Source organism: Trematomus bernacchii, unplaced genomic scaffold (genome assembly GCF_902827165.1).
Source record: "Trematomus bernacchii unplaced genomic scaffold, fTreBer1.1, whole genome shotgun sequence".
Taxonomy (NCBI): Eukaryota; Metazoa; Chordata; class Actinopteri; order Perciformes; family Nototheniidae; genus Trematomus; species Trematomus bernacchii.
The window spans coordinates 3,620,614-3,648,150 of NW_022987910.1; the positions used below are offsets into that span (position 1 = coordinate 3,620,614).

The 27,537-nt window shown below is 40.3% G+C and overlaps 1 protein-coding gene across 1 annotated transcript in view; it reads right to left on the reverse strand.

The window, feature by feature from the left end:
- Positions 1-27,537, reverse strand: part of grik4 (glutamate receptor, ionotropic, kainate 4) — a 143,048-nt gene that overhangs the window by 93,422 nt on the left and 22,089 nt on the right. Inside the window, exons 2-3 of the mRNA XM_034115112.1 lie at positions 15,625-15,789; positions 11,734-11,831 (exon numbers count right to left, since the gene is read on the reverse strand). Coding sequence (XP_033971003.1) covers positions 11,734-11,831; positions 15,625-15,789 — 263 coding nt within the window. The remainder of the gene's footprint in view (positions 1-11,733; positions 11,832-15,624; positions 15,790-27,537) is intronic.

A 27,537-nucleotide genomic window follows, 5' to 3' on the forward strand; every position in this document is an offset into this window, starting at 1 on the left:
GCTCATCCCAGTCTCTGCCCAGGAAGCCATATCTCTATTTGTGGTAGTAATGATCCTGCATCAGGTCCCCATGGTCAGCGCAGAGCAGAACAGTGATAAAGATGAATGAGGCAGCCGATCCCATGGTGGCTTTTAGGAGAGTGGAACATTGACCAAGAGATCTCTATCTCATTGATCAGCCAGTTCAGAGAGAAAAAAAGTTCCTTTCCTCCAGAGAGGCATGTTCCCCACTCCATTGCCCTATTTCAGAGCAAATGTCTTTGTGAAAAAGAAAGAATTGCTTTTTTACCTCCCCTGCTTTGCTGTGCTAGTATTATTCCAAGCAGTGGAGAAAGAAAAAGAAGAACACACTAAGTTGACTCAAGCCTTCTACCGGCTTAAATTAAGTAATATTTACCAGTAAATATTCTCCCCCCTGCAATTCTATCTGTATTTATTAAGCATGGAAAATATGTTGGTATGTCGCATTCAAATATTTCTATAGGGAGCTTTAATTAGAAAAGTTTTTTTTTATTCTAACAGTGGGCTAAGTCTAGTTCTGGGAATCAACACCAAAACCAGGTAGGCAAACAGTTGGCCAACTTTTATTGGCCTTTGAGTAGAACACAAACATGTTGATGGAGAGGAAAAAGACTCCGGTTTTCTTGTCGTGTTTTACTTCACAGAATGTAAATGGTAGGAAATTATTTGAATGTGCAGCTGGCGGAAAAAGACGAGCAATATCAGCTGGCTTGCGTGTTACCTCCTTCCACAAAACTCCTCTGCATGACCCAGCTGACTAAGACGTGACAAAAGTAACATACATGGCTCAGAGTCCTTTCTCAACCCTTGATGACAACAATCAGCTAAATAGAAATCCATTTTTCTTGCTGCTCATCTGGGAATTGCAGTTGTCAAAAGTATATTGAATGAATAGGTTCTCCACATAAGAATAGTGGCTCATATGTTTTTGTAAGAATGTCTCACAGAAAAAGTGTTATTAATTGTCTTTATCAAAAAGGTGAAAAAATGCCATCAAATACAAATATTGGTGTTTTTCTGAAAGAAAAGTATTAGTTGGGCTGTAATAACATTATGAACTTTATCTAAATATAATTTCTGAAAAAAAGACATGATATACGACATAGCAAAAACCATTACATAAACCATTGTAAGCATGCAGAGTAATGGAGAGGCTAAATCAATCCTCTTGGCTAGTTTTTAATTAAAGCTGAACAACTGTTTAACATTAGTTAATTAATAAATGAATAAAACAAGTGGTGGGTTCTTAATAAAGATCTATTAAACACCTCTTTTGACTGACTATGGTAAAGACCAATGCAACATGCTCAGTCTTGTGAGAGACATATTGACAAAGTAGCCACACGTTTTAGAGGTGGGGGTTTATGTACACACAGTGAACAAAACATTTGGGTGAAGTATAAAACAGTAAGAGGGTGTGATCTTGTCTGTCACTGCAACCCTCAATACAATAGGCAAGTATATCCAATATATATTAAATGACCTAACCATATCTTCCATTCTCAATGGGATCCTTTGACAGCCATACGTTTAACTCTCAGAACATAAAATAATTTACTTTATCGCGTTATTTAGAAATACAACTTTAGAGAACAACTATTAAGCGCTTTGAGCACCAGGAAAAGCACTTTATAAATGTAATGTATTATTATTATTATAGATTATCTACTGACCTGTAATTAAGTAGCTCTGAACATTTATCATCTCTAGTTTGGGGCTGAAAAGCTTTACTGAGGTCCAAAAAGGGATATAAAGTATGATGGATGATACAGCTCCACTTCTGAGACTTCTTCTGCTGAGTATTTACCATTAAACCTTTTTTTTACTTTCACCCCTGAGTGTATGATTTAATTCCTTTAATAAGACTTTCCAAAGCACAGACACAGGCAGAAGGACACGCATATATAAAGCTAAAATACCAACTGAATCTAAACTTAGAAAGTCTTTGTACCTTTTAAAAACACTGGAGGACAAATTTGATAGCTTCTTTCTTTGGATCCTAATGAATCCTAATGACCACAAAAATAGAGTAAAATAAATTGGATGACAACTTGAGTGTTGGGGCGTGAACTGCATTTACAGTAGCTGTGGGCTAACAGCATATTGTAATGAAATCAAATCAAATCAAATCAGGTTTTATTTATATAGCAAAAGAGCAATGAAAGATTAATTTGTATCACATTTCATGTCTTTACATGTATATTTTGAGTGGGGCATCTGTGAGTGTCAGCTCTGCTTAATCAATGGCGTGTCACTTGCTGACAAAACATATTGCTTTTGGCTAGAAAGCGTTTGACTTTACATATAGTGGTTTTAAAGCCCAATTACAGAGGAGAGCTGAACCATAAGCTTACTCCCAGAGCAGAACAAGACAGACACAGCAGAACTAATACCAGAACGCACTCAGACGTAGAGATTCAGCATGAGAATGATGGAGGGTGATTAAGAAGAGGGGGTGAAAGCGGCAACAGGCTTCTATATATTATTTTATTTAGTTTTCTTAACAGTGGCATATCTTGAACTGGTAGACATCTACAGTATAGCTGCTTTCTGAGAAAAAAGTTGGTGAGGGTAAATGTCAGGGATGAGACATGTGGAGGAGGTGGAATGAGAAAAATAAGCAACAAGAAGAGACAGGAGAGAAAAAGTAAGAATGAGGTGAGATTGAGGACAAAGACAGCTGAGAGAACTGAGGCTTGTGGGGCAGTAGTAGCAGATATTACAGGAGGGACAAAGGCAGAGAGGTGGAAATTGGTTAAAACTGCAGGTAAGGTGAAAGGAAAGAAGACAACTATATGAGAAAGAGGAGAAGGTGATAGTGAAATCAACAAAGGAAAGAGGTGTTTCTGATATCGACTGAAGATTAAAGGTTGTTAAGGTGGTTTATTAGAAAAGAAGAGGCTTGGTAGCATGCTCAGCATGAGAATCATCAGGCAACGGACCCAATGTTTTTGTGGTTGTCAAATGTTATAACATTTCTGAAAAAATTCTCAACCTTCAAAAACAACCAAATATAATCAACACATATTTCTGGTAATGTAGTCATTTAAAAAAAAAAGGCTTTAACGCTACAAGGTAGTTAGCAACTATTGTGTACTTTAGCTAAACATTGGGATGAAAAATAGCTATTGCATTTGTGGAAACAGCAATAAACAGTTTGACAAATAAAACGAAATTACAAAGTACACTCTTTTTTCTGAGCTAACTCACAGAGGCTCATTTGTTGTTATTACATACATCACCAGCAGCCATTACATAACCTAAGATCAATACTTCTCTAAGACAACTGAGCCAGCTAAATATAAGTGGACCTTCAGCTGAGATGTCCTAGAAAAGACAACTTAAACTTAACTAATGTGCATTTGAAGAAAAGAGGAATAGTTTTGGCGAAAACTAAAAAGGTACCATGGGGTACAGGAATCCCTTTTGGTTTCAAGACCCTGGTTCACGGAGGATACCAAAAAAGTCCTAGAAAGACAAGGTAAACTTAACTATGTGCATTTAAAAATAAAAAAGAGGAATAGTTTCGGCGAAAACTAAAAGGTACCATGGGGTCAGATTATAATTTTCCAAAGGGGGGTTCGTTCAGATGTGTGTATCTCACACTGCACTGTAACTGTAATTCATGTATCTTTGCTAAATTAGTGCTTTTAAATGCCATTTTATATCATTGCTTTTAAATGAGTATTTTTAGATATAATTTATTATGTTTCTTAATGCTATTAATGTCCTTCATTTTTGTAAAGCACTATGAATTGCCTTGTGTTGAAATGTGCTATATAAATAAACTTGCCTTGCCTTGAGATTGGTTTTCTCCTAGGAGTGACTTTGCTTAAGCACTTTATTCATAAAAGATTCCGTCCTAGCAATCTGTGTGATTCATACAGGTAAACACAGCGCCAGGCGCTAATAATGGCTAATTCTGCTTATTTCAAACACATCAGCTTTATCTCTAATTGCTTGAGATTGCATTGCCTCAAGCACAATTAAGCTTCTCTTAAGCTGATAAAACTTTAAACACAATCATTCCTATCATTAAAAGATCATATGCACTACATTATGCAATCATGTGTAAGAGTGCATGCGAAGGGTGGCGAATGACATTATAAACTAATCTGAAATCAAAGGATTATTTATTTGTTATATATTTTCATCACATAATATAGCGTACTTAATTGCTGTGTTTTACTCTGGCAGTTTATTATACCATGAAAAATACACATCAATGCATCACCAATTATCGATACAACATCATGTATTATGTTTTTGCTATCTTGACGCTCAAATCAGTTGAGTTGATCCAAACAGGCAGATTTTTTATTTTCAGTATACAGTGCAGATGGATATCATAAAAGGAACAAAATATGGCTATCAATGTACAAATAAATACTTTTTAAATGGACTGTACTTATAGTGCTTTATAAGGTATTTTCGACTACTCAAAGTGCTTTTACATACTATGAGTCATTCACCCATTCCCGACTCATTCATACAGAATGAGTGCCACTTGCTCTAGGGAAGCTAATATTCATACACATTCACACACCGTGGGCCATGCCCTCGGGAGCAACTCAGGGTTAAGTATCTTGCCCAAGGACACATCGACATGATGACTGCATGGGCTGGGATCGAACCCAGAACCTTCTGTTTAACAGACGACTGCACTCCCTCACAGTACACCCTTTGTGTACTTTGTATGGGGTATTACGGAGCATGTGAAATATTTAGTTGATACTGAGGCCCCACGTGTGAGAACAAAGCTGAGCAGAAGTTGGCTGCTCACCAACAGGAGATTGTTGTGACCGACTGTGGCGCAGCGGCTGGCAGGGAGACGGTCTAAAGTGAGCGTGGCTAGTGCGTAAATGGTGAGTGAATTCACTGGTTCGACTACCTGGCTTTTACATTCACAAAAAGCAATTCCACAGCTTGCCAAGTGTAGCACTGAGCTGCTGGACAACTAACAATCTGGAGACCTCAACACACACTGCAAACACAGCAGGCATCTGAACATGTGAATGTGAAGTTAATGACTACACAATCAGATATATGGTGAATGCTCAATGAATGAGCTTATGAATGCCTTACAATGAGGACACAAATGAAGCAGTGGCCTGGAAAAATCGTTCTTTCTGAAAGCATGAAGAAAGGTTTACCAAGTTGTTAAGTATCCATTCACGAGCAATCAACTGTGTCTCAGCTTTGTCGGCTGGCTCTATTCAACAATTGCTTCGGTCCGACCATGTGGAGGAATCCTACAGAGTTAATTTGCCTTCTAATAAAGTAATTCAGAGAAAGACGCTTGACTCAAACTATCTTGAATTTAAACCGAGGACTCAGAAAGGAAAGGAATTATTCATTTTGACTAGAACTGGATGATTTTTTCAGCGTTACCTCAAACACCTATGCACACGATGAAGCAAACCACTCTATCAGAGTAGACAGGAAAGAAAGAGCCGGAAAATTAGATAATGAGAATGTTTGAGACAGAGTGAGGGAGAAAGGATAATGCAGAACACCTGCACATAAATGACACCTAATGCAAGTCATTTCCTGATTATTTCAAAAAAAAAATCTTTGTAGTTGTATAATACCTCATTCACACCAACGCAACTCCGGTTCAAGCTCCGTGCTAGAGCTTTTTAGGTTCAGAACCGGTTCTTCGGTTTAGCTCCGGCTCTTTTCACACCGCCCAGAGTCTGACTGGTGCTGCGTCATTGCGTCATTGCGTCATCGTTTGCGTCATGACGTAACCGTTTGCGTGCCTACTTCATAAAGCCAAACCGCGCGGAAACCCCTCACAGCTCATACCGACAACAACAACAGTGGCCGATTGTGCTCCAGCTTCCTCTGTACCTCTTCGGAAGACCAGATTCCCAGTAGGTAGCTGGTCTCTTCAGTGGACCACTGCTGCTTGTTAAGTTTCTCCATCGTTGTGTACAAACTGGATAAAACGCGGGCTTTTTGTTGTTGTTCAGGAGTTGACCCCGCCCCTGCCCCTGCCCCTGCCCCGCCTCGACGTAAGCGTGACGTATGCGGTGCTTTTGCTCTAGCCAGACAATTTTTTGGTGCTTGAAACTAACCGGATTCCGGAGCTAAGAGGCTGCTCCGCTGCGGTGTGAACAGGAAAACCCGGTGCTTTTCAAGCTCCAGCTCCGAACCGGCCCTGAAACACCGTTGGTGTGAATGAGGTATAAGAGTCAGTCGGAATTGCATTTCTGTGTTTTTGTGTGAATGCATCTGTGTGTGGTTGTGTGTGTGTGTGTGTGTATCTGTGTGTGTATGAAATGAAAGCACAAATATCTTTATTATTGCCATCTCTAGGGCTTGAGCTACACCACTGACCTCCAACCTCAATCCAGTGGGCTCTTTGTTTGCCCATCAGACCTCAGGCTCACCTCTGAATCCAACCCGAACACCATCCATCCAAAATGCAGTAGCGTGATCTCTCTTTACTTCTGCGACCAAATGGCTTTGAGAGCCTAAAGCAACCCCAGGACAGCAGACTGTATATTAATATGCATGACCACTCCTGACACATATTTGAATCATTGAGCTATGTGTTTCTTTAGTAGACAAAGGTTTAATACACATTTCATTCGTACGGTACAGGAGAGGAAGTCATAGGTAAAAAGTAGTAAGAGCATTTAAACTGAGCTAAAGCAGGGGCATACACATTTAATTTAGATAAAATATTTGAAAAATGAAAATGCAATCACTGACATTTACTCGATTTAGTTTAAAAGCTTATTATGGCTCATGGCAACATGACCTTAGTCTGAGGCTTTGGATGAAAATAACAAGATTGGGATTGTAAATGGAGCCTTGGGAACATTTGAATAGGGGATAAAAAGTCCTTGGCCTTTTCCCTGTCATATCTAAATCACCACTTTTAAATAAGAATCACATTTGTTCATTTTAAGGGTCACAGGAAACAAAGCAACAGCAAGAATAACTGCACTATTCTATACAAGCTATTCTGGCTAGAGGCAGCGGTCACCAGATGAAAAGCAGCAGGAGCCTCTCATCCAAATCTCCTGTAAATGTTTCTCATTAGTCAATATTAATCTACCCTTCCTCCACACTCTGACCTCAAGGTTTGCTTGCCATGAAGCATAAGATGGAAAACAAACTACAAACATGACACACACACAGTCAAGCCATTCTCTGCAGTCGCTGTTTTTCTATTAGTCACCATTAGTGTGAAACCCAGATGGGCTCAGTCCCACTCTGTCACCCGGTGGAAGTAGCCTCTGCAGCAGCAACGCAACCCAGGGAGAGATGGATTGGGATTGGTAGATGATGTGCTGATCACATAGTGGAGTCTGTCAGCTGCAATATTGCTACCAGTGTCCCAGGCAACCAGCCATTTATAAGTGCTAGCATATGTGGCCTTTAGGACCGCACAATGTGTCATTTTCTTTTATTTTATCACCACTGTGATGTTAACTAAAGCAAAACAGGCTGAGAAAGACAGCAATATTGCACAGTTTTCAGTACGTAGAAAAAAAGTATTAGTACAATAATTCAAAAATGTAACTATTGATCTGTTTTTATTTTTGATCTTTCACTAAATTAGTCCAATAAATGAATACTAGAAATAATGTCCTTTTTGTATTGAAGAAGTAGAAGCAGTATACTGAAAAGAGCTGAAACACAGAACTGAGTACAGATCTGTTTATTTATAGCAATGGATATTCAACAACAGTATCACATATTTTCCTCATCATTGTGCAGGGTTAAATTCAAATTGATATAAGGTGATCAGAGCTCCTAAAGCTCAGGGCGACCTGTTTGTACCTTTTACAGCCAGATAGGCAGACCAACACACACACAAACAAAGTCAAATCCCCTGTTGATATTATTAGGGATGTGAAAAATATTATGTATAATTCCATAAACTCTCAATGAATTCTTATGCGATAATGTTTACATGTACTACAGGCTCTCCTGGATCTTAAGAGCACAGTTATTGTGAGTAATGTCTCATGAAAGTGCTGTACTGTTAGTTATAACGCCCTCCTTCTAATATAAGTTCATATGATAAGGATCATTACCCAGTCAACCCTTTCAGAGTGAACATGACAGGAACAATGTGACCTTCACTGACTCACACACACACACACACACACACACACACACACACACACACACACACACACACACACACACACACACACACACACACACACACACACACACACACACACACACACACACACACACACACACACACACACACACACACACACACACACACACACACACACACACACACACACACACACACACACACACCACCAGCTGACTTCACTGATTTGCACAGCTCGAGCCTGAGATGGGGGACTTAATCAGTGAAATCAGCTAGTGTGATGTTCGGTTAGAATGAAAATCTGCACACTCTTGGCTTTAAATAGCAACCTGATGAGGACCATTGAGTTAAGACTGTCCGTTATTAATCCTGATCCTCAAGATACAAAACTACTACGACATCTGGTTTTCCAGACATTCATTTAAGACCTGAATGACTTCCATGAAAACAGGCAGTGTGATGGAGACCACAACTGAGGACCATTGTGCCTAATTATTATAGGAATTTTCTGCCAACATAGAAATAGTCATTAATGCTTTCAATACAACAGTGAAAATAGAGATAAGACGATCAAAGTACAGTATTTCCAAGGACACAGCTTTCCCCCCGGGTGTTGCCTATTGTCATGACAACTTTGTGTAAAAATAATAATTTGTGTGTATTTTGACATCATCTCTTTCTGTAAACCAGACTTCATTTATTTTTTAATCATTGTGCAAAACATTTGGAGACTAATTGACATGACTATACGTTTATATAAAACCTATAAGGTATGTTGGAGTGGATTTGGTTGATTTGGGTTGAGAATGTTAACATCCTCCCGATAAGATCTATCATCTTCCCAACGCTCAAACATTCAGTGTGTTCTCCTCCTCTTTTACTGGAGGTGGAAGAAGAAGCAAGAGGTCCTCTGTGGCTGCCTTTTGAACTCAAGTTCTTCTTGATGAAACTGTGAGGTGAGAAACGTGTTAAAGCACATCAAACTGTGCATTTCCAACTGAATCATGTCAGAAAATAAACACCTTAAACCAACAGACAGTCTCTAACACTTTTCACAGAACCTGCAAAGATGACCTACATATGGACTAGCTTTCATGCTCAGTAATGTCGAGAACTTGCAGTTCTTTCCCCCCCTGAAATATACCACTTTACAATGTATGGTAGAGCAACCATTTAGCAATAATACATAAGTAAAGTTTCATTTCCATTTCACTTATACTTAGAAAAAAGTCTGAATTCAATGTTCAGCATAACATGGATTAAAGTGACTACAGTAAAAAGTTGCTGAACATGGAGTACAGCCCTCAAGACAACACTCATTGTGTCATCTATCTGAACATTTTTTTTATTAATGTCTTGATCTAAAAACGAATTCATCAAAAGCAGATGGGAGTCGATAGTTGCAAGGAATAACATACAGGAGTCAGAGTTCCCGTTAGAATATTTTTTTGCCGGTCAACATGTCCGTTAAAGTTTAAATCTTCCGGACAAAATTAGAAAAGTGGCGGTCAAAGGTCTTCTTTGTTATTTATTGAGCTTTAAAACAAATTGATATTATTCGATATTAAACAAGCGTCGCTATGCAACCGGTTGAGGCCACAAAGTATAGCGCAGCATTATGCATTTGTTTACATGCCCACCGGAACCCCGAGGCATTACCAACAGATCAACGCACAATCAACCCATACAGGATATCTCTTTCTCCACGTGTTAGACATTAGAATTGACTATTCTTGTCTGTCACATACTCTTTTGTCTGTCACATACTATTCTTGTCTGTCACATAAGTGGCGCAACTGATGCGGTATTGCGCTAAGGGGAAATTATTTTGACCGAACATTTTGACCGGAGAGATTTAGATTTGCCGGTCTTCAGCATATTTTGCCGGTCAAAGTCCGGTAATTACCGGCTAACGGGAACTCTGACAGGAGTATTGATACATTTACAGAGCAGATGAAGATGTACACCCAACTGGCTAAATAAACACACATTTCACATATATATGTATTTCACACATAGGATTTAAATACCGCTAAAAACTGCTTAGACTACAGCATTGGTGAATTAATGTGCATGCGTGGGAAAGAACAAAGACTAATTGGACATGACAACAGCAGAGCTTGTATTTTTCTATCTGTGACAAATGGAGAAGACAGGCTGAGCCTTTAAGTATTCCGGTCATCCAAATGTTGCACTATTCATTCAAAACACTCACCAACAATTGATATATAAAGATGCAATTTCTGCCAGTGTGGGGAAATTGTGAATCTTTAGGGCCAGTATCAACTCTGTAGGGTGTATGATGACTATACTGTGTCTATCTCTTCCAACCACCACTCTGAAATGTAATTTCTCCCTTTATGGGGTCTTTAATATTCATGCATTATCACAGTCAGCGTTTCAAAGCAGTCATCCCCGCAAGACAATGCCACCAGAGACTTCTAACAGCAGGGAGTCTTGGTGAGTCAACCACTACAACAGGCTGATGGCTCGTTAGAAAGAGGGGCTATACTCTACCAGAGGACATTATAGAGACTGGGGTGGTAATGTCTTCTAATAGTTATGCTGATCAAATCCACGCAGTTAAAAAGCTGGCTTCTCTGTGGACCAAATCCAATTATGGCAACACACTAGTGAAAACTGAATGATTGATGAACTGAAAGAAAGCTGACAAGTCCTTCTTAACATCTGCAGCAGTCAGTACACAGGAGATATTATAGAAAGCTACACTAATGTGTTTAAAATGTAGTAATTGCGGCCACAATGGCAGTGAAACCGCTACAGATGTTTAATTGATTTTGATTACGTTTATGGTTTTGTATAACTCAAAGGCTCTTGACATCAGACAGTAAAACACCATGTCAGAGTTCAGACAAGCCAATTAGCATCCAGCTGGGATCTGTACACACGTCATCAGGCTTTGACATTAAATCCACTCAGGCATGGACTTTTTCTTCACTGTTCAGAAAATAAAATATGTCTGTTGACTCGTTTTCTCAAAAATAATCTATGATCTGTAAAATCATCTACAAAGTAAAACATTTAAACAGCAGATGCAGAGACAGCAGAAGTTGTTTGTTGTCAACCCTTTAGATCTGATCAAAAACAGCCAAACTTGTACTTGTATTTGTATTTGTTTCTAAATAGATCTCTAACTGAAGCTAGCAAGCCTCAGGGAGCTAAACTGCCAAAGCTAATGAGGGAGAATGGAGGAAGTCAAATGTCCGGCGGTGCTTTGATCAGAACAGGACTCCACTGTAGAGTTCACTCAGTCAACTCTTGTTTGAAAAGTTTATAAACAGCAGCATTTAGTTAGAATATGGCGTATAGGCTCCAGCCTCATCACTCCCTGCTGGGCCTGATGTTGGTCCTGCCAGATTTAGGAGAATGTGTTTGGTTGAAGATATTGGCTTGACTCCGGCTTTGCTCACTTTATGACACCTTTGATGGAATCATTTTCACTAAAAACGTGGGTTTGATTCCCCCCACAGTATCCTACTGTACAAAAAACAAACTGGCACTAATGAGCGTCATTGTTCCAAGCTCTGTATTTCTGGTTGCCCTGTGAGCATGCTGCCTAGCAGTAGCCCGCGGCAGCAGGCCAGTTGTGTGCATGAACTCACCTCTTTCTCTCCACAGATATTGCTGATGATGGAGTTGGAGGCCGGACTGGCAGAGGGACCGAGGACTGCTACCACCCCTTTCGACATAATCTGGCACACTAAAGGGAACACAGAGAAGATGAAAGGGAACATGAGGATTGATTAGTGAAAGGACGGTGAGAGAGTTAGTAGCTAGTCGGTCAGGCAACCAGGAAAGTAAAGCACAGTCTTTCTTGAAGAGTCTACGTCATTATAAAAAGGCCCTCTTCAGTCAGATGTTAATAGTGCACATGCTGACTATCTCAACCTCTAAACGGATAGCAGCCTGAGCCAGCGCTTCTACTGTCTCAAGGGAGCCTGAACCTACGTGTATTAATGAAACCTGCACAAGGCCAAACGCATTTCTCCATGTTTAATAAGCCTAACGTGATGGGCATACAGAAAAATCATATATACCCTGCCCATGAGAGTTTAATAGCTTGAGGGAGGAACTGATATTCACATATATGTAATAGCCTTTCACATATGGAGATGGAAAGATAGAGAAATGGGAAGAGACTCATATAGATAAATACATTGACAGACAGTGGCAGAGTGACAGAAACAGTGACAAGCAGCAATATATTGAGGCATAAAACATAACATCTGGTATTTAAAAGTGTACACATGAATGCCATAATATCCCCAACATGACATACAGACAGACTTATCTTGTTTTCCACATTCACGAAAACCTTTCAGGAACATTTCAATGTGAATTTGACTCAGGATATATGATTTAATTTCCCCACACTACAAAACAGAACCCCATTTCTTGTGAGTTTATAATCCCAGGACTTTAATTAAACAGCTACAGTCAATGATGTGAGGCAGACACAAGTACAGACCCTACGTAGCCAACTGTTAATGTGCGGGCGTGTGTGCACAAAGGAAGTGTGTGAGATGATAATTTGGTGTGGGTTATTTGGGCAAATGCAGAGCATTAAGCAGTGGAAGAGGCAGGGGGGACAGTTTTTGAGTCTGTGTGGTGAATCCAGAGGCGGTGAATCGAATGATTAATAAGTAATCCCTTACTTACCCATGGGGCCTGTGAGACATGAACACACTGACACCGTACATAAACACACATATACACTTGTATGCACACATTTACAGTACATGCACATACACACATTTTCACCTGTCTGCATGGCTTCACCAAATTATAAACCTGAATGATTTGACTGCCAGCCAACAAAATGCTGGCTTGTCTGACACTTTCATACGCCGTCTCACTGCACAGCCGGCATCGCGTGTATGTGTGGGAGAGAGATAATGTGCACAAAAAAGTCTGTGTCAAGACTCCACCTTCTAGCAAAAGTTTGTTTGCACTCCTTGGACATTTATGTCAGTGTCAAGGTGTCTATTAGCGCTGTGAAAAGTACTAGGGTGTTCACCGAGGTCAAATTATGGTCAGGAGGTCTAGGGGTTGGCCTGAAGTCCATTTTCTCCGCTTGGTATTGATTTCCCCTGATCAATACAAGCTATTGGAACCTTGGAATGATTAGAGGGCTGTAATGAGTTTGACTTGTAAAAGGCTTGTCAATGTAGCTGCTTTCAAGAGGACGGAGGATGGACAATCAAAAAGAACAAACACACAAGAGCAGATCCACAAATACCAAAAGACTGACGCACAACAAGCCTGTTTACACTCTTAACACGCAAACAATGCAGCTACCACAACTACATGTGTCCAGCTGCAGCTCATGGTGCTTGTAAGTTTCCTTTCAGATCTTAAAGGTTTAAGATTTATCGGGATAAAAAGGTTCTCAGTAGGCCATCAATGTCCTCAGGAGCACACAAGGCAGCACTAAAGCAAACATTTGTGTTTGTTACGTGGCTATATGTGCAATATATGACAGTAGAAGAACTGTGTGGTTCCTGATTGTAAAAGCAGCAAACAGTCCAGGGAGTCATTCATTTAGGAGTTGTATACTTCACAAGTAGGAATGGGGGCGGGACTTTTCTGCGCAGGTAGCGGCCCCTCTGTGATATTTCCATCTAACTGCAGCCACTCATCCGTACCTAATCCAATTCCTGCCTCTAATTACACACACACTTTCACACACAAAACCTTTGCACAAATACACACAATCCAGCATGCACACACACACACACACACACACACACACACAATGAATCATTCGTACACACGTGAAAAATACACATGAGGAAAAGATTCGGAAAAGGTTTTCGAGTAAGCCAGGCAGAGAAAGAAAAACAGTGTGTTGCTGTTGTGATAAATGAACCTGTATTTTTATGAATAAAGCAACACCACTGAAGCCCTTGGTTTTTTAAAGTGGAAATGTGTTGTATTGAAAATCAATCCCCCCTCTTGTCATAGCAGTTTTCATTGGATGCTTTCTGCAGACCCGTACTGCTCTGTATTGATCTTGGGTTGTTTTCATTTAAAATGTAAACAAATTATTTATAAACACTGATGTGTGAGGCAGCAAGTCACAGCCCTGTAAACTGATTTGTTGGGTAGCTGTGAAGTGGAGGCTTTGATCCAATTGATAACAAATACTTTAGCTTGTTTTAATGGAGTTACCCTAACCCCTGGATTCCACCGGGTTCGTCTGCGCCGCGTTACGGCTGCACCGCGGCGTTCACAACGATCGCGGCCACTCTAGTCAATGGGTGCTATTCCACCAGACGCGCCGCGTTACGGCTCAAGAGCGTCTCGGCGCTGGGCTCCGCTAAAAATAGGCGGCTGGCGAGACGCGAGGCGTTGCATAGCGCCGGGCAGGAAGTGGACCGGTCAGAGCATCCAGTCAATCCCCAAAATAAACAAATGTTGCAGACCCTATCCCTCCGTAGTCTTTCAAGTAGGAGGAGAAATGCCAGCGTTCTCCTCCGGTTTACAGGCACTGTGTAAATTATATATATAGAATAATTATGATGATGAATGCATTTTTTTACCACTAAAATACAGCAACACATCTTTGATTCATGTCGTTTATAACTGGAATATTACAGTTATTATTAACTTTGTCTGTACAAAGTAGCCTGTCCAGGAAACATGCACAAATCAACAAAAACTGCGAGCCGGCAGGCAAGACGCTCCGCTTCTGAAACGCGCCTGGTGGGGTTTGACGCTGTAGGAGGTCGTAACAAAACCGTGGCGCAGCCGTAACGCGGCGCAGACGGACCCGGTGGAGTCCCGGGGTCAGTGAAGCATTTGTTCTATTTGTTTCTGGAAATCTCTTTATTGCCCATTTTTTTTCAAAGTCGCTAAGCCCTTCTGTTGGATGCCATCTCTTTTGATAGATTACATTTGTAGATCAATCCATTTTTTACCTTACACTCCTTTCTACAGAAAATGTTGTTTTGATTGGACCTGTCACTGGAGAGAGAACGTTGCAATTATATAAGAGAAAAAAACAAAAAAACAAACAAACAAACATAAACACACCGTTTGACTTCTGCAGCTTTTAAAATATGACAGCTCATTTTGCTTTTCTGCTCCACCACAGACTGGCATCTTTTTTCAATAAATTGCTTGCCTGGGTTTGACCGAAGTATTGTTGAACCAGACAGACTTATCTCTGTGTACTTGGGGGAGGCGTGTGATGGACAGAGTGAAAAGAAGAAAGTAGTGTGAATTGAAATGACAGGCTTGCTGATTTCAATTATTCCTTTTTTTTTTCTGCACACACACACACACACACACACACACACACACACACACACACACACACACACACACACACACACACACACACACACACACACACACACACACACACACACACACACACACACACACACACCACACACACACACACACACACACACACACACACACACACACACACACACACACACACACACACACACTTTCACACCACAAAGCCGCTTTGTTCTACTTACTTGTTTCCCCCATCTCATATTCACTGTCTCTCAACAGTTCAAAGATGTCCACCTCCAGCTTGCCGGTGGTGGAGCGGTTAGTGCTCCTGTTGATGGTTTCTTTGGCCAGTGTTATGGCCAAACGCTCTCCTCTACTGCACTCCATAGGGTCATCAAGAATGGCAGCTAAAACCAATAAAAAAGAAGGAGACAACCAAAGGGGGTTAGTGAAAAATAAATCATCCACTTTGGAAACTGGGTGAAAAACAGGGTGGTCCATGTGGCAAATGAGTATCCCGTCTAAGAAACTGTGAGAACAGGTATTGTATTAAACTCCTTTTTTGTCTTTCACATCTACAATAAAAGTTCAATTCACTTAAAGCTGGTCCCAAGGTGTATGGATTTATTAGCACTAATACTTTTGGCATTTTGTGCACATTGCCCTCCATTTATCTAGAGTGCCTACCATGTCAGGCTTTGCTCTTAATAAATCCTTACACTTTGGGAGCCGCTCTTAGGGAGTAGAATCTACTGTTGTTCTAAAAGGATGAGTGCTATTTAATGTAAATGTCTGATCTGTATGACACAAGCTTGCAAGCCTAAAAGCATTCAAATGTTAAAAACACTGCTAAAATATGCATTCATACTGCAGCAAATGCATTAAACACTGTTTTGGTTGTTAAGCTTTCATAAAGGCACAGTGGAGAGTTACAACTTCAGTCTGCAGCAGCTTTATAGACATACATTGTTCAAATATATTACACAATGAAAACTGAAGCACTAAACAATAATGAGATGACATGTAGTACTCGGAAATTAATCATACACATTATATATACAATAGCTAGTCGTATTGTAGTATACTTGTTACTACTGATGCCTGTCTTGTGTTTGGCTAAACTGATCCACTTATAAAGTGAATCTGTGTACATACTGTGGTATATTCCTCATACTTTAATGCAAATAAAACAAGTGTTGTTCCACCACCATAGGACTTTTCAAATTGTTTATGACAACTAGACTGCGGTATAAACTGTATATGCATAATTTGAATAGACCGCGGTAATAATAAAAGACATTCAGTCAGAGATATTCTTTTTGTTAATCCATAATGTATTCTGTGACCTTTAAACAGCACATATGTTAAACTGTCATCATGAGCAATTAAGCAACACAATCTGCTCACTGTGTTATCAAACAGTAAATGAATTGAATGACATAAACTTTATGCTGTTGTGTATACTGAATTAATGGCCTGCTTTATACTTTCAATTATAGGTCATGTTCAATTTTTTAAGATGTGATGTTTGGCCCAAACTATTCAATGCATCAATATTCATGTTGGCTACAAGTAGTCCTTTTCCAACTCCACAGAGAGCATGGCCCATACTGAACGTAATACTTTAAACACATGTTCTATGAAGACCACATGTATAGTCCAACGATGATGCAATTATAATGCTGCACATTATGCTTTCAGATGCACTATATCAACAGTCATAAAACATTATGGATGTATGCATTACAACACAGAGTTGCATGTAAAACGAACCTATAGAAAAGTGTGAAGTTGTTATGAGTATGCACAGGAAAACACAATAATGTAGAACTTGGCCCAAAGGTGAACAGATTATGTATTACAGAGAAATACTGCAAGTTCAGTGATGTTACTTCAAGCCTCATCATCAGACTTTGACGTGCAGAGCTGCATACAGAGCTGGAACGTGTTCAAATGGACCTTTTCCCTGACGATTACACAGCTGAGTAAACAACAACTGGCTCTAGCCTGCAAAGATGAGACATATCCACTAATCATATATCATCACAGGGAGTCACAGCAGGCCAATATCTACAATCAAGTATAAGGCCAACAAGCAGAGAGTAGCAGTGGCAGTTAATTTGAGGTTGTACTAGGGCTGTGCAATTAATCGTATTTTAAATCGCAATTACGATTTTGGCCTGCCACAATTACGAAAACAACATAATCGAAAAAAACGATTATTTTGCTTTGCTTGGTTGTGACAGTGCAACATATTTGATCAATTGTATTTGTATTTATCATATTTACATATGTTTAGTAGCTTGTTGAAGTGCGCTCCAAAATATTTGCTGATCTTGTTTATTGGTATTTATTATTTTGATGATTTATTTAAATGTAAATATAAATGTATCATTTATTTAATTTATTTTTGTATTGGTTTTTCAGTTGAATTATACGTTCAGGGTAATCAACAGTTAAAAATATACTGTTCAAATTATTATTTGTATTTGTTTTAAAGTTCAATAAATGGATGTTTTCAAAGTCAATGAATAATCGTATTTAATAATCATGATATCAATAATAATATCATAATCGCACAGCCCTAGGTTGTACTGTACTTGTACTGTGGACAAAGAACATTTCCATTCTTTTATGAACTTAACAGACTCCCTTTTGATCCCCTACAGGCACATGAAGCTTTCAGATTTTACCATTTTTAAATCCCAGCTTTATACATATTCATCGTTTAGCTCTTTGGACTAATCTCTGTCCAAGGATCAACACTTTAAATTCCATTAGATAATTAATGTATACACAGGAGCAAGTTAAACATGTAGAGTTTCACCACTATTTCTTGTCAAGATGACTAATAATATTAGACCTAACGGTATGTTAATTGGAAATGATTCATGTCTTACCTCCAAACAAAGCATTGTTACATCTTTGGCCTAAAGCTGCTATAATTAAAATCTTTATTTTAATAATTGAACAAATTACTACATGTACTGTATAGTAAAAGTTGTTACTCGTATACTGACATACAGAAAGGATCAATGCTGCAGTCCCCCTCAGTTTTAAGGTTCAAGGTTCAAGGTTCAAGGTTCTTTATTGTCAATCTGACATAGCTACAGAGTAATTATGCAGTTGAAAATCTTATGTCACAGGCTTCTCCAACAATGCAACATAATAACATAACATAATAACAATAAGAGCAAGAGCAATACAAAAATAGTAATAGTTATAAAAATGAAATAAAGTTATGATGTGGAATAGTGCAGTATGAGTCTATATACAAGTTATTGGAATGATATATATATATTAGGTATTAGATACATACTACTGAGTAGCAGTTGAATGTTTGATGTTGTTTCAACAGTTCAATTGTTTAACAGTCTCACTGCCCGCGGGAAGAAACTGTCTCCGAATCTTCTTGTCCTTGCCCGGATGCTGCGGTAACGTCTGCCAGACGGCAACAGAAAGAACAGTTTGTGGCTGGGGTGATGGGGGTCTTTGATAATCCGTAGTGATTTCTTCCTGAGCCGCTGGGAGTAAAGGTCCTCCATGGATGGCAGCTCCGTCCTGGTGATGTGCTGTGCAGTTTTCACCACCCTCTGTAAAGCCTTACGATCGAGGTCGGTGCAGCTGCCGTACCAGGCCGTCATGCTGCCAGTGAGGATACTCTCTATCGTGCACCTGTAGAAGTTGCAGAGTATCCTGGAATCCATTTTGAACCTCCTCAGCCTGCGGAGGAAGAAGAGCCGCTGTCGAGCTTTCTTGGTGATGGTGGTGGTGTGAAGAGACCATGTCAGGTCCTCAGTGATGTGGACCCCAAGGAACCTGAAGCTTTTGACTCTCTCCACCGTAGTCCCATTGATGGCGATGGGGGCGTGTCCCTCTCCCTGCTGCTTCCTGTAATCCACAATCAGCTCCTTTGTTTTGCTGATGTTGAGATGGAGGTTGTTCTCCTGGCACCAAGATGTCAGGTTTTCGACCTCCTCTCTGTACGCCGTCTCGTCATCGTCTGTGATCTGGCCGATGACGGTCGTGTCATCAGCAAACTTCACGATGGTGTTGGAGCTGTGTGTGGCCACGCAGTCGTGGGTGAACAGGGAGTAGAGGAGAGGGCTGAGCACGCAGCCTTGAGGGGCACCGGTGTTAAGAATCAGGGTGGAGGATGTGATGTTTCCCACCCGCACTGCCTGGGGTCTGCCCGTCAGGAAGTTCAGGATCCAGTCGCAGAGGGCGCTGTTGAGCCCGAGGTCTCTGAGCTTGATGGCCAGCTTGGAGGGCACAATGGTGTTGAATGCTGAACTGTAGTCAATGAACAGCATTCTCACATATGTGTTCCTGTTCTTCGGGTCCAGGTGTGAGAGGGCAGTGTGGAGGGTGAGGGCTATGGCGTCGTCTGTGGACCTGTTTGCTCTGTAGGCAAACTGCAGGGGGTCCAGAGATTCAGGGAGGGAGGAGGTGATGAATAATTTGACTAACCGCTCAAAGCACTTCATTATGATGGAGGTGAGTGCTACTGGGCGGTAGTCGTTGGGGCAGGTGATGATTGTCTTTTTGGGGACAGGAATGATGGTGGAGTGTTTAAGACATGTGGGGACTACAGACTGCAGCAGGGACCTGTTGAAGATGTCTGTGAACACCTCTGCCAGCTGAACTGCACACACCCTGAGAACACGGCCAGGGATGCCATCAGGTCCAGGAGCCTTGTGTGGGTTAACCCTTTTAAAGGATTTACACACATCTGCCCTATTTAAAACAAAAGGGCAGTGTAGCTCCTGGTCCCTCTGTACCTCCACAGCCTGGCTGCTTTAAGGTCTTTCAGCTCATTGTTTTGGTCCACTGCATACAATCTAAAAAGCTACATCAAATGTAAAACTCCTATATATCTCATATAAGATAAAACTTGACTAACAATATGATAAAGATATACAGTGGTCTCTAGGATTTGTTTCCAGGTGATTTAGTTGTAACACATTACTAATATTCTTCAGCAAATATCAGGTATGGTACAGCTCTTGCTTTATAGGAAATGAATAAGCAGAAAGAATATTCTAATATAAGTTGATGTCTGCTGTCATAAATACCACAGGGTTTCACATGAAGCCATCCATGCCTTTAATGACACTTTAATGTTATTCTATACTATTACTGGCCGCCTCGCTCTTTCTTTCGTTCTCCATAACTTTTCCATATTCTATCAGGCACTGTTATTTATTTTTATTTAACTTAGGCTGCATAAGAAATCAAAATACTAATTACATTTAGTGATTCTAAGAACTGAAATGTCTTTCATCCATTACAAATCTATCCACACCAGTAAGTGTACACACTAACTGAATGATAGATACAATTCTGACATGTCTTGGTCCCACGGGAGTTGACATTTGGTGAATGGTCAATACATGAAAGCTGGCAAATAAGCAATGCTGTATTCACACAGGGAAAACATGAGCCTGGCCTTGAACTATCGAAACCAATCAATGAACGGCGAGAGGAGAAGCGGGATGAGGAGTGTGCAAGACAGGCTCCGTGAAAAGTAGGCATGAACAGAGAATCCCTTAGAGGTAATGGCGCATAGCACAGGAACATGATCTCATGAGGCTTTTACGAATCTCTTGCAGATGTGATCCTCGTTTACAGACGACGAATGGTACAAAACCAGTATGAACAAATGGTATAAACTCTGCTAACCTTACATTCTCAACAACAGTACTGTCTAAACAATGGAGAGTCTTTCTTCTTATGAAGCAATTGGAGCAAGCATTGTTTTTCAGATTTTTGGGAAACACAAAAATGAACCCCTTCTCCAGATGGATATACACACTTATTCTGTACACACAAACTGCCATTAAAGTTTATTTTACTCTCAATCCCTCATTTAGAGCTGGAAGGGACCTAACCTTAACATGTACCTTCTGCAGAGAAGGTGATCGGCTGCAATCTGTCATCCCTCCACGACCTGCATGCCTCCAGGACCCTGAGGCGGGCAGGGAAGATAGTGGCCGACCCCTCCCACCCTGGACACAAACTGTTCACACCCCCTCCCCTCTGGCAGGAGGCTGCGCTCCATCAGGACCAAAACCTCTCGGCACCTGAACAGTTTCTTCCCCTCCGCTACCGGCCTCTTAAACAAGGCCCGGCCCCCCCGCTGACACTTTACCTCAGCCACATCATAGACTATATGCATTACATTAATGCACACAATGTTCATACTCCTTACTGCACATATTCTTATTTCACATTTCATAGTTTATATTCTAAAATTCATTCATAGCATTCTATTTCCATGTAAATTACTGCTTTATTTATTTTTTTTATTGCTATTTAACTATATTTTATTACGGTGTAAAAGATTTTTTGTTTTATATTAGATTTCTTGTTTTTAATATTTTATGTATGCACCATGACATCAAGTCAAATTCCTAGTATGTGCGAACCTACCTGGCAATAAACCTGTTTCTGATTCTGATTCTGATGTGATTTGCACCAAAGCGGCAACACGTTTAAAACTTTACCTACTGTAATTCAGTTTCCTATCCTTCTCACTGCTTATTTATTCTGAGTAGACCTATAACATAAAATAAGTCAGAATGAACACATTTGGATCTCAACCGGTGTCAGGGCTCCTGCTCTGTGAAAATAAGTCTATTGTAGAAGACAAAAGGAAGGTCCAAACAAAGGCTTGCATTGGCTTACTGTGCGAGCGGTTGCTGTTTGTGACACAGAATGTAAAAGTGTCTCTGGAAAGTGGCAGCCAAGGGTAAAAAACTCATTATCCTTTTGAAGGATCTGCTGGCTTCTCTATTAATTCGATGACTGTATCTCGCTTTCCATCAGACCAAGTGCTAAATGCGGATCAAATGAACTAGCGCTTCACCTACTCTACAAGGTAATTAATGGTTATGAGCTCTCCAACTCATGTGCTTTGATTGGGGCAAACGCCATTATCTGATAGGGAGAGAAGGTGAAATAGTTCAGAGGGACTTGGCCTTTGATAAAATAAATGGTTAGGGATACTGTAAGGGATTTAACGTAGCATTCATTTGAATTGGAAGTCAATATATGTGCTCTCAATGGAGATTGTACATTGACTGCTTCTCTCGCCTCAGGTAAATGATAAGCTAGAATCAATTTACAGTGAGTGATGAACACACTAATGCAAAACATGCCACTTCTCAGAAAGTAAGGCATTTTGCCCATCATGTCAAGAAAATGAGAAAGTGAAACCTTTGCTATGACACCCTTCAGACTTTCACAGACATTACAGACATGGTGAAGGTATCACAGGGACAGACATCTGCATGCTGGCCCGTTTCTATTGGCTTCCTCTGGTAAAATAACTCACCCATCTTTTTCCTCTGAGGCTTTTCATCATGCATAAGACTCAGCATATTTGTATTCAAGACATTAGCCTCTTTGTTGTTCTGTTACATATGCTATTCTTAAATATTATCTGTTTAATTGTATCCATGTTTTCTTCTAATGACAATAACTATTCTACCATCAGGGAAATACGTGGCCTTTTAAATCATTTTTTAAGTTGGTACAGCTCTGCTCGCTAAACCCGATGTACATTTAAGAATGCTCCAATTGCCTAGTTACAGATCCCTTGTTGCAATTCACCCATCACACCCTGTCAGTATCGTCCTTGGTGATCGTCCCTTAAAAAACGAATCCACCTTGTATGATGAGCAAATATAAACAAATGGGACTAGACCATGGATGTGTAATAAGAACTAGACACTGTGTTTAAAATCATCTGTCCCCCCTAAATAAAATGTTAACATATTTAACATTGTATTAGTAAGTTGTGTTCTTTTAGGTCTGTGATTTGTCTCAAATTAAGATTAAGATACACATTTATTGATCCCCATTCTGTTTTTGCAGCAGTACAATTATATAACTAAATGCATACAAGTAATGAGAGTAACATAAATAGATAAAAAGGAAACACATAAGCCAATAAAAGAAAAATAATATAGATAGAAAGAGCATTTGGAGACATACAACATGGTAAAGTGAGTGTTGACCCTAATAAGTCAACAACTCAATGATACAGGTTTTGATAAAGCATTTTTTTTGTTTTATTTTAGCAAGCTGCATATTAGGCTTTTGGATATTATTCATTGCAAAAGCTCTTTACCACATATCCCAGAATTTACTTTAGTAACTTCATTAGAGGTGTGCTTGTTTTGTTGTAGCTGGCTGATTAGTCCACCCTATCATGTGTTCAGGAGGGATCAGATTTGTTTTCCTGACCAACACACAGGAACAGAGCTGTGTGCTAATGCAGGATGGTGTAGGACTTAATGAAAGCTTCAACAAAGAAGCCACCAATGCCAAAGCTATGTAGTTGCCTTTAAAAAAAAACAAAGCAGCTCATTAGCTAATCAAACTCTCATGTGGGGCATTGACTCATAACTTATGCTACCCTCTCATCATTGTAAACGCCAGGCTTTTGACAATTTGATTTAATATACCATATTTGATTCACTGGTTCATGCATCAAAGTTAAATCTTACAGGTACCACTTGGAAAACCTGTGTCTGATTAAGCTGAAAAAACCCTAAACCAAAGGCTGCTATTCAAGTAAGACCTCAATTTATATGAGACATGGAAAACGGTAAATGTGAAGGTCATGGATATTACAATTGCTAAATGCAAAGGGCTGTCCTTTCTTACCACTCTCATTCATCTCCCTTTTAGTTTAATGGCTTTGAACATTTTGCCCTCTTTTTACCGAGGGTGACGGAAGTGACTGAAGAGGGTGATTAAAATGAACATTTTAACCTCTTTTTTCGCTCTGCAGTGACATGCAGGTAATGTCACGGTTATGTTGCCTCCCATTGTCCATCTTATTTTTAACTAAAAGATCAGTCTTCACTTGATCAAAGAGGGTTTTACACAAACACACATACAGACACACGCACACACACACAAACACACACACACACCATGTAACTAAGGGTTCCACATCAAAAATTCTACTAATGTGGGTTGAGTTTTTTTATTCAAAATTCCTCATTAATTTGATGGTTGCTTTGACATTAATTAGCTGACAGACTGGACAGCTATCGCAGTATTTCGCTTGCCAGTTATGTGCCTGTTTATTTGTGAGCGTGAGAATGTGTGTGCATGCACCTTTGTGTGCCTAAATGCCCATGCACTTGTGTATGTCAGCAGATGAAAATGCCGTGCAAGATGCTTGCCTAATAGCTGTTTTATTTATTTCAAGCAGCATGACTGCGAACTATACCACAGCTAATCTGTCTGCTTGTCTGACTTCCTGGCAAATGCAATTGCTAGTTCCACACTTTAATCAATCTCATCCGCAAGTCCTGTGGTGTGCACGACCGAAGGAAGCGGAGGTGCTATCTTACATGATTACAAACACTCGCTCACGGAAGACCAGGCAACAAGAATCTGATTTCCTGGTGTCCTATAATGTAATTATAGCCATAATGTAATTATAGCCCACACAAAACTATTATAATGTGTGCCAGTGGACTGATGTGTCAAGTAATTAATCGGACGTTGCATGCTTATGCCGAATCAACAGGCCTGTAAGGCCTAGGCTCCACGGGGACGAAAACGGGTTGAATCCGCATATTTCTCATGCGTATAGCCCTTTAAGCTAGACGACGCCGTAACGGAAACGTAGAAACAGACCCCGCAAACGACAACGGGTCCAAAGGTGGATAGATCTGGGAACGGAGCGCTCTGGGGGGTCCAACGGGGCCGTGGGGTCGCCTATACGGTCATCCGTTTCATAGCCCCGCCTCTCCCCGCCTCTCCCCACCTCTTCCCACCTCTCCGCGTACCCCGCATCATTGCTGATGTGTTTCGTTAACAACAACAATGGCGGATCGCAGGGTTGCACCATTATTGTGGGTTGTGATAATGACGACTCAATAGCCCCGCCTCTCCCCACCTCTGCTGCTCACCCCCGCAAAAGTACACTGCACACTGAATTCAGATTATTTATCTTTATCTCGATATGGACATAAACGCGAGTGAAGTCTAATCTGACAGGACGGAGACACGCAGCTCCTCCGGCTGTGATGCAGCGGGAGCAAAACACACACTTCAAGTCAGATCACCACCCTTAGCTATTTTAATTACCTCTCAAACTACCTAAACTAGTTATAAATATGTTTATTTTTACTGTCGGGTTTACTTACTGGATCAGCTGCTGCATGAGGAAGCATGAAGATTTAAACTTTAACACACATTGACCGGCGAAAAACTCTGCGCGGTTCCCTCGGCCCCCACCGCGGAGAATAAACAGAAGTGCAGCCATGACAACCATTCTTCTTCGCTGCTTTTGTGGAGGAAGTTGCTGCTTTTGTGGAGGAAGTTACAGCGCCACGTACAGGTTCGGCATATGTACTGCAGCTTTTCCAGCGGTTGGATGTAAACGGAGCCGTCTCGTGGAGCTTGACACAATCCGGTGTATATTGCGTGTGGGCGGAAGGTTTTTTGCGGTTGCGTTTGCGTTACTCCGATGCGTTTTGCCGTATGGGTTCCCGTGGAGCCGGGGCCTAAAACTTATGACAGTCAATTTAAATAATGCATATTTAGCCTGCAGTTTATACATCTTCTGGTAACACTGATACTCAATGGGAAAATAGTTAAAACCATGAACGTAAGATGAAATGGAACGCAGTCAATAATTATCACAATTGGTATTGAAATCCCCATTGTTGTAATTAAAAGGAAACCTTTAATAGGTTCCCTCTGGGGCTTTCAATGTAATTGACAGAGAAGCACATGAGGGAGCGTTGCCTTTGTTTTCAACTTCCTTGAACAAAGAACCTGCGAAGGCTGATGACAAAGAGATGATAATGAGAAATCTGTAATCTTACAGTTTGTTACCAATTTGCCGGATTGAATGTGACAAGAGGAACAAGAAAAAAATTGCTTTTGATGTTGCCTCACATGCACCCAGGTCATGTAATTATCACATCAATATGATTGTGAACAAAACCTTTTAAAAGATGGATTTTTCAATAATTGTATTGCAGATGCTGACCATAACCTTAACATAATAAGTGGTCTATCTACTGTATTTACATTTTCTCATTTTGAGAAAATAATAGAGGGGAAAATAAAGTATGTACAGTTAGTACCAGAATACGTAGCCCTGTGGTTGTGCATGAGAGAGAGGGTGATAACAGCTGTCTTAAATAATCATTGCTGCGATTATGTGTTAAGTTGTCATATCGTGTTTCTCTTGAGTGTACTTTATATGTCTTGTTGCCTGTCTACACCACGCATCTTTGTATATCTATTGTCTCTAAATACAGGTTGAACATACAATCCGAGTTTTGACTTGAGGTTTACTTCCCTCATGGGAATAATGAGCAGAGAGTCGTATCACACATGTCTGTTTGACAGGACTCTGGGGAAGGTTGGGGCATGTGTGTTATTGTTTAAGCGTGTTTGTGCATTGTATGCATTTGTCTCTTGGGAATAGTTGCTTATATAAAACCACTCTCTATTTAATGTCTCCTCGACTCCAGCGTATTGCCTGGCACCACTGCAGAACCACGTAGCTTTAAAACAACAGCCAAGTGCAAGCACACAACCAGCTGATGCAGGACCACAGAGGATGAGGAGCAGAATCTGCTGAGCTTTATCCAGAAACACTCAGGAATGACAGCTGTAACTTTTAACAGCCTCTTTAACTGACACACTAGTAAAGTAGTAATGTCAAGTCATGTAATATATAAAAGAGGTCCTCTCGTCTCCTTTTTGTATGTATCATACTAAGCGTAGTTTGAATAGCAACTACTATATTTTACTTTACAAGCGAACGATGCTACTGTATGTTTGACAGGCTTAAGCTTTTATATATAACAGATGAAAGAAAAAAAAATATTTGGCAAACATTGTATCTGGCACAAACACACAAAGACAGCAGATGGTCGGAATGCTGCAGATGTTGACATGGAGAACTGAAGATCGAATGGAAGCACACTACAAGATGTTCTGCCTGCTATTGTTAATATGTAAGGACCAGTGAAGTGTTGCCAGTTTCTGCACAGCGACATCACATAAATTGAATGCACAGACGTTGTTTACAGAAGGGGCTGTACCTATGGGACCCTGCCAATGTCAGCATGATTACAGAACATCCACAAAGCATAAAATGGAGTCAGAGT